Source organism: Myripristis murdjan, chromosome 3 (assembly GCF_902150065.1).
Source record: "Myripristis murdjan chromosome 3, fMyrMur1.1, whole genome shotgun sequence".
In the NCBI taxonomy this organism is placed as follows: domain Eukaryota; kingdom Metazoa; phylum Chordata; class Actinopteri; order Holocentriformes; family Holocentridae; genus Myripristis; species Myripristis murdjan.
In genome coordinates, this window is record NC_043982.1 from 43,472,528 (window position 1) to 43,485,950 (window position 13,423).

Below are 13,423 nucleotides of genomic sequence, written 5' to 3' on the forward strand. Positions count from 1 at the left end.
TTATGTGGGTTTACAGTATTTATTTATTTATTTATTTTATTATTTTTTTTTTTAAGGAAAGAAAAAAAGAAGTTAGCAAATTAGCAAAATTAGTTAAACATTAGTTAAAAAGTAGCAAAAAATTATCTGAATGTCAGGGAAAATTAAGACAAAAAAATGCATGAAATTTACCAGAAAATTAGCAAAAAAAAAAAAGAAAGAAAGAAAGAAAGAAATTCACCAGAAAAATAAATTAATAAAATAATACTAAAAATAAAACTGACAATAAAACTATATTTATAATTATTAAAATGATATATTTAAAGGTTAGATCAGTGATGCTGAGTCAGATTCCTCCTGTTTATATGATGCGTTCAGCGCATCATATAAGCATTTTAAAGAAAGTGAATTTAAAGTATTCCCCCTGGAAGACTCTACAGGACCCCTGTAGGCCCAGGCCCGCCTCTTAACCCGACTGGCCCCACACGCCACTAAAATAAAGAAAAACTCAAAATCAACTTTAAAATCAGAACGGCTTCAGAAATGCCTGATTCCCCTGTTTGTGAACGGCGACTGGAGGTGTGCAGTGGGATCAACACCACTGCACAAACAAAACAACAAAAAAATAAACCATCAACGGCAGAGACAATGTGTAGTCTGTATGGGGAAGATGGTCCTGGACTTACGCATACACATACACAAGGACACATATACACACATTCCTTGAAATTCAACGCCTCGTTGGCCCCCCACCCCCTCTCCTCCCGTTTTCAGTGCAGCTCGTGGGTGCGGAGCACCATAGTGGATGCATACGGCCCTCGTCTGTGCTGGGACATCTCCCCCTTCCCTAATCCCTCCCCCCTTCCACATGTGCATTGTCTTGAGTCATGTTGTTTATTATGTGCTCATTGTGCTGGGGTGTGTTTTTTTTTTTGCTAATGCCATGTTGTGCCCCAGTTTGACATTTGACCCCCCCCCCCCCCCCCCCCCCCCCCCCCCCTTCCCTAATGTCCTCCTTTCTCATCTAATGTAAGGGGCGCCACGCAAGGTGGCTGACCCGAAGTTTTCCTGATCCTGTAACCCTGTATTGTCATGTCATTTGGTGTCTCTTGGACGGGATGTAACTTAAATTGGAATTTCCCCTTGTGGGATTAATAAAGTGTACTTAATCTTAATCTTAATCTTAATCATTTTTTTGACAGGTTTTGGGGGGTGCTGTCCTTGTCACCTTGTTTCCTTAAAGGAGCTCAGCACTTTCACTGAGTACTTTTTAAACATTTTACTTTTTCTTAAGTACTTTTTAAATATATATATATATATATTTATAGTTGTACTTCTGCTTCTGCTACCAGCACATTAACAAAACTTCTGCTTTTCCAGCACGTTCTCCACCACCGCTGAAAACATAATGTTCATATTTGCAAATGCTTTGCTCTGCCAAAGTGCCTTTGAGCAAAATCCTGAATCTCAGTCAGCTCCAGGCCCTGACCTCTGACCTCTGACCTCTGTGACAAAAGAAAATTTCTCACAACAATATAGTATAATATCCCCACAGGGACTTTTGCTTTGTTCATGATGCCTAATAATAAATTTACCACAGCCATGTAGTTCCTAATGGTATTTATTTATTCATTTATTTATTTTATGTTATCTTCTATTGTATTGCCATAGGATCTCCTGTGGTATAAGCCTTTTTTTATGCCATTATGCATTAAATAAAAAAAAACAAAAAACTCCTGTGATATTAGTTGTAAATTTTATTGTATATAGTATTTATTTATTTATTTTTAAATAATCTTGATTTATTTATTTTATTCTGGTGCCTAAAATTACTGTTCTTAGAGATTCCAGGTATTTGCTGTTTTTATTGTGTTTTAATGTTTTTATTGGGCTTTATTTTTGTGTGGATGTTGTGTTTTTTGTGTCCCTGACCACAACCAGAACACAGACCCGACCTGACCAGGTCTTTATTCACAGAGCGGCCCCGAGCCAAACTGGGCCCCAAGCACATTTTGTTATGAGGCCCCCTCCTGTGCACTCCCATCCGCCAAGTGTACAGCAGGCACAAAATCAGTGCATAACAAAATGCCATTTAATGTAATAATTTGTATTAATAAGAACAAACATCAGAAATTTAAAAATAATAATAATAATAATTAGGTTGTCAATTAGTAATAAAGGTTTAAATAAAGGTTTAAATAAAAAAATAAACAAATTACAAAATAAATAAATAAATAAATAAATAAATATTTCCTTAAAAAACTTCAACCTGAAATAGAAAAAAAACTAGCAGCCAGACCCTTAAACCCGCCCGGTGCTGAGCTGTGATTGGTCAGATGGTGACTGTCAATCATTACAGCGGTGCATGTGATAGACGACAGACCTCAGCTGACTGGACTTGACTTGGTCATGCAGCGCAACCTGAGGGCCCCGGCACAACCTGAGGCCCTGGTGTACAACCTGAGGCCCCGGCACAACCTGAGGCCCTGGTGTACAACCTGAGGGCCCCGGCACAACATGAGGCCCTGGTGTACAACCTGAGGGCCCCGGCACAACATGAGGCCCTGGTGTACAACCTGAGGGCCCCGGCACAACATGAGGCCCTGGTGTACAACCTGAGGCCCCCGGCACAACATGAGGCCCTGGTGTACAACCTGAGGCCCCTGGCACAACATGAGGCCCTGGTGTACAACCTGAGGCCCCGGCACAACATGAGGCCCTGGTGTAAAACATGAGGCCCTGGTGTAAAACATGAGGCCCCGGCACAACCTGAGGCCCTGGTGTAAAACATGAGGCCCCGGCACAACATGAGGCCCTGGTGTAAAACATGAGGCCCTGGTATAAAACATGAGGCCTCGGCACAACCTGAGGCCCTGGTGTACAACCTGAGGGCCCCAGCACAGCACTTTTTCTGTGTTTAGTGTGGGGCAGCCCTGTTTATTCATGAGGTTAACTTTGTTTCTGGTTTCCCCTTGGAGTCTGTTGAACATGAATTCTTCCTTGACCTCACACCTTGATGGCAGCACTCTGCTTTTGTCTTCAGATACAAAACAGTATTTAGTGTTTAGTGTTTGAGCTGCAGGCTTGACGTTTGTCTCGGTCTGTGCAGCTGAACCTTGTTTGAGCCGAGTTTGAGCGACGCTGAGCTCGAGCAGACGTGGACGACCTCTGAGATCTTTGCCTCGTCTGTCTGTGTGACGGACTGGCACCAGGTGTTAGCCGTCCTGCTGAAGATGGTCATGCTTTTCTCACTTTTGTCCACAGGTGATGAAGATCTGTACATCCAGCAAGCTGTCGTATTCATCGAGGACGCCATACAGGTAATAATATGACAGATATGCTGTAGCCACCGTGCTGTGTGTGCAGAACAAGTGACAAAGGAAAGGAAAAGACCTTTGTTTCTCTTTAGTTTTGGTGTTTAGTTGAGACACAGGAAAATGCCGATGCACATAAAAAAGCATGATGCAGATCAAATACTGAACTGACCGTTCCCCCTAAGCTCCTCTGTGATTAAAATGTATGCACTCATAATAATGTCAGGTGTGCTGGCCACAGTGTGATGTAGTGCAGTATGTGAAAACAGATTTATGCTCAATGCGCTGCATGCTGTGTCCTTATGAACTTGTACAGTATCGGTCCATCAATCACCGGGTCGACGCCAAGTCGCTTCGCCTCTATCGGTGGTATTACTCCAGGATATGCCAATGGTAAGTTGCAGATTTTCTGTTTATTGCTAAAGTGTGTCTTTGTGGTTCACAATTTTTAACACCTACTTTGGCCAGAGGCATCAAACTGGACTGGGGTCTACAGGTGCACCGTGTAGGATTTGTCCTGCCCCATAGTGTAAAATGACCATAATATGATTTGTTTTTCTGAGCCTCCCAGTTTGTACCAAAGCTGAACAGAGTAGCATACATGGCACTGAATGAGGATAAACACTCTAAAATGATCACTACATTTCATTCCAAAGATTTACCAGTCAAATGTGAACCAGAAGCAGAGCTGGGCAGGTTTCCACATCACACTGAATGTCTCTAACTCAGAAAATGAAGACTACATTATCTACATTGAGTGTGTTTGTGTGTGTGTGTTTATCCTCCTCTCCCTGTCCAGGGGTCTTGGTTTGACCATTGCCGTGGTGTTGCTGCTGGCGTTCGTGGAGCGTCCGTCCTCCCTGAGCGTGTCGTCGGACCCGCGGCGCCGAGCCCCGCCCTGGGAGCCGCCGTGCGGCTTCACCGAGAGCATCGAGATGGTCTGCCTCGCCATCTTTACCCTCGACCTTGCCGTCAAGGTGAGCAGCGCCCGGCGGGAGGACACACACTCTGTTCCTCCTGTTACCTGGCTGTAACCTGTGGTGATTGAAGATTGGAAATCTTGCTGGCAAATTATCTGATGTTGGGTTTATAGCACAGCCTATCAAAAGAAATGAAAGAACAAAGTGACGTGTTGTTGCTGGAACCTGAAAGTGTTCACGTGTTGGAGAGGCCACATGCAAAATACCACTCTGTTGTAGTTAAGCTACTTTAAAAGCAGCCACAAAGCAAATGCAGCAAATATACATATATATATACATATTTGAGTTTTTCTCAAGTGCAGTTGATTGTATTTCTGTGGCCTGGCACAGCCACACGGTGATTTCTTTACCGTTATTTATTTACATTAAACAAATCAGTTTATGGGGTGGGATTATGTGCAATGTGTTTTGTTTCTTATCACGTGGTATGCTTTGACTGCTTGTTGTTCTGCCTTGAGCAAATCGAGATAAATTCCTTACCACTGAGCCGTTTGGCAAAAAAGGACTGTTGGATGTCCTGAGCAGTTTTCTGTTGTGTTTCATGTCGGAAAATTTAAACCGCGCTGATTAGAAAATTTAATCTGATTAGTCCCATCATTTTTTTGTTTGAAAACTAAAAGGTTCAGTTGAGTCGAGTGTGCAGACGGTTTCACGAGTCAAACTGATTTGATCTTGCAGGACCAGGTGGCTTTTCCAGGCTGGTTCAAACTGGGAAAACAGCTCCTGATGCAGATTTTTACCACCTTGTACTGCCAGCATACAGAAAGTGGATCTGCTGCCATACAAGCTGCCACTGCGGACGCTTTTCCACAATTCATTTTGCCAAATCTCCATAAAATTCCACATCCTATTTACAGTTACCACGAGTGAACAAGTTTTCCCAGTCAGCAGATTGCATTAATCATAAATCCGTCATCACCTGAATGTGGCAGCAGTGAACTCCCTGCAGCAGCTGAACAAACAGAGTGACTTTTCTCTCGGCTCTGGGAATGGGTCGAAAATGAAATCTGACAATTAAATGCCATAAACTGCCAAGTGGTGTGACATTCCATGATTTCATTAACTTACATGAAATGACTTTAATTAATTCTGAGCAGTGATAAGAATTCAAATCGATTCAAATTCTAAATTTTATTTGTATTGCGTCATCTCATGCAAAAGCGGTTCAAATGCTTTCCATGTAAACAAGATAACACAGCAACAGTGTGCTTATGGACAGGAACATCCATGCATGCATACATAGAAATACACACAAACACACACACACACACACACACACACACACACACAGACAAAGGATAAGAACAACATTCAACTCAAGTCAAGACATTGTTTATTATTATATCATTATCATATCACTGGTTCATATCATTGTTACACCTTTCCATAACCACTGTTGAAATGTTAGAATGTGAGTTTATTACCTCATGTTACAACTTATTACAGAACATTAACAAATTTATTATATTTTTGACTCTTTCAGATGGACAGTTAATGTTTTTTTTTTTGACAAGATATTTTATCATCATGGTTTTATTACATTATAAATGGCTGAGATGTAAAATTTAGCTCACAACAGGATACAACACGATGTCCTCTCCATGCCACGGCTCATCGAAATGCCCTGATTGTTTTGTCCCTTTGAACAATTTAACTAACTTCCTTCCTATGTGTGTGTGTGTGTGTGTGTGTGTGTGTGTGTGTGTGTTTGTCCGCAGAGCTATCTGATTGGCTGGGAGGAGTTTAGGAAGAGCAAATGGCTGATCTGCTACATGGTGGTCATCGTGGCGTCTGTCATCGACTGGATGTTAACGATCAGCATGGACTGTGAGGAGGTGAGGCCCGCCGGTTAATCTGAACTGTAATCAGATTATATTTAGAATCAGAAACTTAGCAACCTAGAAACATTAATTAGAAGCTAGTTAGATCATGTTAAGAATTAATTACTTTCCCCAGTGACACAGTAACAAACGGTTTAAATTGTCAGTAATCACACTACAGTTACCTTTCTAATAACAATCGTGTTATTTGCATCACTTGGGCACAGGACTTCAGTGGAGTCGTGCCAAATTTAACACGTCAAAAATAACTAAGCGATCAAAGTCAGTCTTTCACAGAGCGTCTTAAACAGTGACATCATCCTGCTCTAGTTGGGTGTAAATTAAAATTTCAGCCACTAAAACCTGGTTTGTCCTGTTGGTTTGCACTTGTGATTGATCCTTCCCTGCACCATGTCCTGCCCAGACTTCCTGTTTCAACAGGAAATCCATCAAATCAAGACAGTAGAGTCCACATCATGGGGTCTGTAACACTGCTGTGACTCTAACTAAGAATAATCCTTACAGAGTATTTATCACTAAAATTCAACCAGAAAACCACATGAAAACAACACTGGATTCTCTCTTTCTGTAAGTGGAGATGTACCAAGATCTAGGATCAGATATGAACTTTTATTTAACCCTTTGATGCATGAATTATGAAAGCCTGAGTCAAGATTGTTTTCTTATGTGTTTTTAGTCTTCTTAGAGCATGAACACTTTTGTGAGTCTCCATACTTCTTTAAGGATGCAGGACTGGTATCACCATGTCATGATACTAATATTAATACGTGTTCAGTAACAAGAACTGACAGTCTCTGCATAAACCTCAATGGAGGGGAGCAGCAGAGAGCATTCTAACAGCTGATATGCAATTCCACCATAGAAACCACTGCATTTAGGAGAAAATGACTTTAAACAGCTGTCCACTGTAGTGACCGCTATGCACCAGAGGGTTAAAGTTAAAGTATTACATATTAAGACATTTTTTCCATGCAACTGCTGCTAACAATATGCAAAGCAGCGCCCCATCAGGTGACGACTGATTGGCTGTGGGATTTGTGATGTTGCTAATCCAGCTGGCCCAGGATTCATCTCAATCTCAGATTTTAGGGGCTTACACATTAGTGTGTGGCTCGGGCTGCATTTTTTTGTCGAAACCCGACCGAGCCCCAGATTTAGCTTGTCCTCCTGGCCTACATGTTGCCTTCGGTGTCGTCACGTAAATTCCAGCACTGTACAGGAGGTTGTTACAATGGATTTCCACTAAAGTAACACCAAGGTGACCGAACCTGACTCCAACCCAAGCATAACTTCTAATTTTTTTTTTTTTTCAAACCCGACCCGCCCCAATGGGTCCCAACGAGCTCGGGTCGTGTAGAGGAGTGTGAAAACACCTCTCTTGTGACAAACTTTGCACAGATAGAAGTCAGTAGAGTCAAGATCAGACATTTTAGGGACAGAAACGGAAGAGCAACACATTTTAGAGTGAAGTGGGACTTTAATATGATGTAATTTTAGGATTTGGTGCCCTCTTCTTCTGCGGAGGCCTCATCTTGGTTTTAGAAACACAAAAGTAATGAGGAAGAAAGAAAGTAATGAGGAACTTTACTTAATTTTTTTTTTTGAGTAACTTAGCCAGCGCTGCAGTTAATCCACAGGGATCTGTGTTGTAATGAGACAAAGCGTATGACACTGACCATGTAATGTCCAGAATAGGTTGATGAGTGCACCTCAGGTGGGTTATGAGCAGAACAGAAGGTGGATTTCATTCCTCAAGCTGATCCAAAAGTTTACTGAAGTCATCTCTGGATTTTTAAACACCAGAAACTGAGAGTGCGACGACTCATCCGGCCGTTCTTCCTCCTCCAAAACTCCTCGCTGATGAAGAAGACGCTCAAGTGCATCAAGAGGACTCTGCCTGAGATCGCCAGGTATCTGACCCACACACACCCCACACACACACACACACACACACACACACACACACTGAGACTTAGACATGAGTGACGATGGGGTGCACTTTAAAGGGGCAGTAAGTGTGTTTTTCTGCTGTCACTCATCACAGAGTAACCATGACATCAACAGTAATGATTCAGTGATTATTTTGCCGGCTGATTTCTGGTTTTCAGAACTCACTTTGCAGCCCGTACTCTGTTCTGAAAAAAAAAAAAAAAAAAAAAAAAAAAAAAACAAGAACAAAAAAGCCCCTCATCCACTGCAATTTTGCGACACATCGTGTCTTTTATAGTAGAATTTAAACTGAACCTGGAAGCCCCAAACACATCGTGCATTATAGTAATCATAGTTTAAATACCAAACACAGAGCAGAGCAGGGCAGCAGCACATCAGTGTTGAAGTCTAAACCCATTCTGCTGGCGGTACTCACCTGTGCCAGTGTTACCATGGCAACACCACATTCTTTGCAGTGCTGTGGTGCTCTTTGGGAAATCTGGCCGCACAGGAACTGGTTTTTCCTGAATGGACTTTTTCCTGCCAGCTGACACAAACCTGGCAGCGTTGATGTTTGAGGGAGCTGACGAAACAACAACAACTTTACATAGTTTCATAAAAAAAAAAAAATACAGAAAATGTGAATCCCTGTCCTTAAGGTGTTAACTGGACTGTGAAACCCTCACGAGGGGGTTAACTGTAACGATCCATCGACTGAGCGTTCAGCGATACAGTGGGATCGATGCAAACTGCCGATCATCATCGTCATCTTTCAGATCACGCCGCCTTTATTTTGAAATTCTCACGGCGCACTTCTGCTGCTGTTGCCTCCTAAACACACCTGAAACCGTGGCAGAAACTGCGAGGTAATGCCGCGCTAATAATGGCAAGCGTCGCAGATAAAGGCGAGGAGGAGGAAGTAAGTCAGCTCAGTGGAAACACTTTGGATTCAGGAGGACAGACGGGTCGACTGGCAGAACACACGCTGTAGGCAAGCAGCGCTGTTACCAGAAACACGACCAACAATGAACCTGTCAAATCATATTTCAGCTGTTTTGTGAGCTGATCTAATGCCCAGTAACTAAACGTGTTAATGAGAATGTGCTATCGTCTGATATCGATTGCAGGCCTCTGAATCAAATTGAATCAAATTGAAATCATATTGTGGCAGACTTTGTAATATCGGCAGATATCGTATCACTGTACAGAGAATCAATATAATACCATATGGTGATAAAGCCTGTGATTTACACCCCTAACCCACAGGCAGAAACACCCCTGTTTCATAATTCTGGTCAGATATCATTTTAGGAGCACGACCTGCCTCAGGTCAGTCTGTAACGCTGCGATCTCACTCAGCCTGAACTGAAAGCTCCAGCTCTGCACTTCCTTAAGCAGCCACTGACATGGTGAAGTTACAGAAACACAACCCAAACCCAAACAAAACGTCCCGTATCGGATCCAGCGTCTGGATGTGGAAATGACATGACAGTGGTCAGTTTGAGGCGACTGGGAGAAAAACAGCAAGTTGAGCTAAAAACACACGGATGCAGCACGGCAACGCCAAGACAACTCTGAATAAAGCCAGCATCAGATCAAATAAAGAAGACCAGATGTCATGGAGCCGTGTGTCTTTCATGCTTTGCCGTCTGGAACAGGATGCAGCATTGATGCCTCTTTCCTTTGTTTCTGCACCGTACTGCTGCTCCCTCCTCTTCTGTCCTCCTCGTGTGTCATTATCTCACTGATATTCACCATTTCAGTTTCAAGCCAGGTGTTCTTCCCCTGCTACTCAGGAAGCCTTTGGATCCATGAGCGTTCACAGTACAAATGTGATGTGGCCCAAAGCTGCGTCCCTCACCTCTGCTGCAGCCGTGTTCACCCTGCAGGCAGACCCGATTTGTTTCTCAAATCCTGGTCCTGGTCCTGATTTGAAAACAGATCTGCCTGCAGTGTGAACACGGCCTCATGTGGTTTGAGTGATCAGACCACCTCCCGTCCACACCTGAAGTCAGAGCTGTCCACTTGTGATCTGGATGGAGTCTGTGGGGCTTTTGTTTTGAAATCCGATGTGGCTTGTATCTGGGCAGACTGAACCTTCATGTGCCAGCGAGCTCAAACAGAAGGAAGTGAAAACTTGGCATCCAAATCTGCCTCGGTGCCAGACTTTCATACCACTGATACTGAAGGCAGCGTGACGGCGCGGAGAATCAAAACTACAAAACTCACGCCCTCTGCTGTCCGAGCTGCGACGGGACGGATTCAGCTGCAGAACCAAAAACACGATGCAGACTGCTGTTCTCATTTCCTCGTTCCGGGTCTCACAGCACCAGGACAAACGGTGCTCATGTTAGCCACATGCTAGTTAAAAACGTACACTCCCACAGGTCAAAGGAGCTGGTTAGCAGCAGACGCACGACAGAGAACCACACACAGAAAGATGAAGGTGCTAAATGGAACCAAAAATAGTTCCTCGGAGTAATGCTGAAGACACTGACGAACCATTTCCCCCCCAAAGACCCGTTTGTGTAGATGGTTCATTAAAGAACCATATCAAAGAACCATCAAAAAAAAAAATTAAGAAAGTTCTTTGTAAACCCATCTAGTTCAGTAAAGAACCTTGTTTTTTTTGTTTTTTGCTTTTTAAATGGTTCTTTAGTGTTTTTTTTTGTTTGTTTGTTTGTTTTTTTTCAGAATAAAAGGTTCTCTGAGTGTTTTAAATCAGATGACTGTATGCAGGTTGAAAACCAACATGAACGTGTTGTTGGTCGGTTCTCCACGTTCCTTGTTCCTTCACTGGGTTCCAGACGAGCTATTAAAAATGTCCGCTGTGACGCTGTGGCATCTCTCCCTGTTTTCTGATGGTTTATAGAGCGAGACATTAATCCATTCACCGAGGAAATAATCTGCACATTAATCCACAAGGAAAAGAATTGTTAGCTGCTGCCGCCATCAAATAACTCCAATAAACATGAAGAACCTTTAGGACTTTAAAGAACCACATGCAGTGTGTGGAGAACCAGCCCCTAAATAAAGAGGTTCTTCAGCTGCTGATGGTTCTCTGTAGAACCACAGAGCATTTTGAAGAACCATCTAAGAACCGGTGTTTTTCTGAGAGTAAAGTCCTCACCTGTGGAACAGCAAGGTCATACCTGTATACACAAGAATTCTATGAATCAACTCTACATACTTTCCTCTGTATTTATTGATTTGTTTACTTACTGTTTTTTTTATTATCCTGCACTCTTAACCATTCATGTACTTTTTATATGCTGGTTGGAGTTTTTATTTATTCTTTTGTTTCTTTACTTATTTTCTCCTTTTTCCATATCTTACCACCCATTTTATTACTACTTTTATTTTTCTATTTTGAGTTTGCTCTGTTTTTTTTTTTGGTCTTAATCCTGCCGCTGGTGTTTCCTCATTGCAAAGTCATGAGAATTATGATAGCATTCCCTCAGTTCCTGTTTTCACTGTTTTGTGTGTGTGTGTGTGTGTGTGTGTTTGTGTTTGTGTGTGTGCTACATGTATTTGCAAGAGAAGTGCCACAAAATTAATACTTTCTATGGGATCCTATATGATAAAATATTCTCACAAATCTGGTTTATTGGTTTTAAATGAGATTAGTCTGTACCAAAAACAAAACTGGACCTTTTTTTAACACAAATTCCCTAGATTCCCTAGATTAAAAACAATTCATATTTTTAAAAGTCTGTTAAATACTGTTCTTATAGAACAATGTCATTGTCTGATATAGGCCACTTACAACATGCTGTTGATTTTTTTTTCTCTGCTTAGTGCTGGTGATCCTAGCCCTGGATTAGCCTGTATTGTCTTGTCAGCCTTTGTCTTTGTGTAATGGTACCCCTCTGTGTGTCTATGTGTAATTGGTGTCCTTCTGTGTTTGAAACTTTTTTATGCTGCCATTTTGACCAGGACTCCCTGGAAGAAGAGACATTGTGTCTCAATGGGACCTTCCTGGTAAAATAAAGGAAAATAAATAAATAAATAAAATGATTTATGATCATGGTGCAAAAATGAGTATTTTTGTCCGGTGATTGGTGACACATACTTGCACAGACTTCACGTTTGTTAGAAATATTCCGTTGTATCACAGACTTTGTTATAGACGCCTATTTTTTTTTTTTTTTTTTAAAGGAAACCCCTTATATTATAACGGTGACTGTCACGGCATCCGAAGGTGATGATTGGACGGGAGCAGCCCGTGGTGATTCAAACGCACTCCAAACGCCACTTATACCCATTTAGAAAAAAAAAAATAACAAAAAAGGAACAAACAATCATCAAGAGAAATGGCTCCATAATTCTAGTTAAACTTCAAATGTAACGAACAATTATCTGAAACTACTGACAAGGAGCTCTAAGCAGCGTAAATAGTGGTCAAAATTGTCATGTAACCATGGTAACCAACCGACACTGCTAGACTCACCCACACACACCTTCAGTCACCTGACTTAACCTCAGGCTTTACCTCCAATTCCTAGGCAACACTCCCATAAAGCTACTGAAGTTACATATTCTAAACTAAAATTCATAATATTGAATGAATTGCAGCAATTATTTAAAATGGCTATAACAGTGACAGAATCCCCAACCTTTGTGCTTCCTTTGAAATTAATCGCCAGCACTCCTCTCTCGCCTTATTTGCGGCCACAGTGTTGCTCTTAGCGTTAATTTTATTTTTTAAATTTTCATAGCTTTCCATGAGGACAAGCTGCTCCTCTTGCGTGAAATATGCAGCCCGTGAACGGTCCATTTTTCATGGAAGTAGAATCATATGAGGCCAAAACGCCCCCTTTTCTGTGAATGCGCACAGAGCACAAAGCTGACAGCCGGACTGAACAAACCTTGATGAGAACCGCCGTCGTGATACCACTTAACTTTGACTGGAGCTTTAGGTTTTGTTGAGCCTGATAGTGAACACAAAGCGTGGCTATGTTGAGCTCCTTCGTAGTACAGCCCCGTGACCTTGATCCAACACAACAACACAACAACACAACACAGCGTCATCCAGCATCCAGGATCTGAAAGACTTTATTCTCCAAGAACGGAGAAAGACAGAAACTCGTTCGTTTGATGTCCAGAAGAGTTGGTGCTGTGCTTAAAAATCAAGGCGGCTGTGCAAAATATTAGCTTTAGCAGAAACTGTTGTAGGGTGTACTCATCTGTGTTATCGTATGTATAATTTTCCTATCCTACTGATGTCAAGTGACCACACATTGATGTTAATAAAATAAAGGTTTAATAAAACTTCTCAAAAAACAGTGATTTGTTCTCACTGAGAGATGAATAAAAGTCTTAATTTTCAAAGGGGGTGTACTCATTTCTGCTGAGTGCTGCAAATGAAGTCTGATTGATC

The 13,423-nt window shown here is 41.9% G+C and overlaps 1 protein-coding gene across 2 annotated transcripts in view; it reads left to right on the forward strand.

The window, feature by feature from the left end:
- Window positions 1-13,423, forward strand: part of tpcn2 (two pore segment channel 2) — a 35,293-nt gene that overhangs the window by 4,149 nt on the left and 17,721 nt on the right. For both annotated transcript variants that reach the window (XM_030048217.1, XM_030048216.1), the window contains exons 2-6: window positions 3,244-3,299; window positions 3,610-3,686; window positions 4,093-4,270; window positions 5,992-6,108; window positions 7,918-8,024. In XM_030048217.1, coding sequence (XP_029904077.1) covers window positions 3,244-3,299; window positions 3,610-3,686; window positions 4,093-4,270; window positions 5,992-6,108; window positions 7,918-8,024 — 535 coding nt within the window. The remainder of the gene's footprint in view (window positions 1-3,243; window positions 3,300-3,609; window positions 3,687-4,092; window positions 4,271-5,991; window positions 6,109-7,917; window positions 8,025-13,423) is intronic.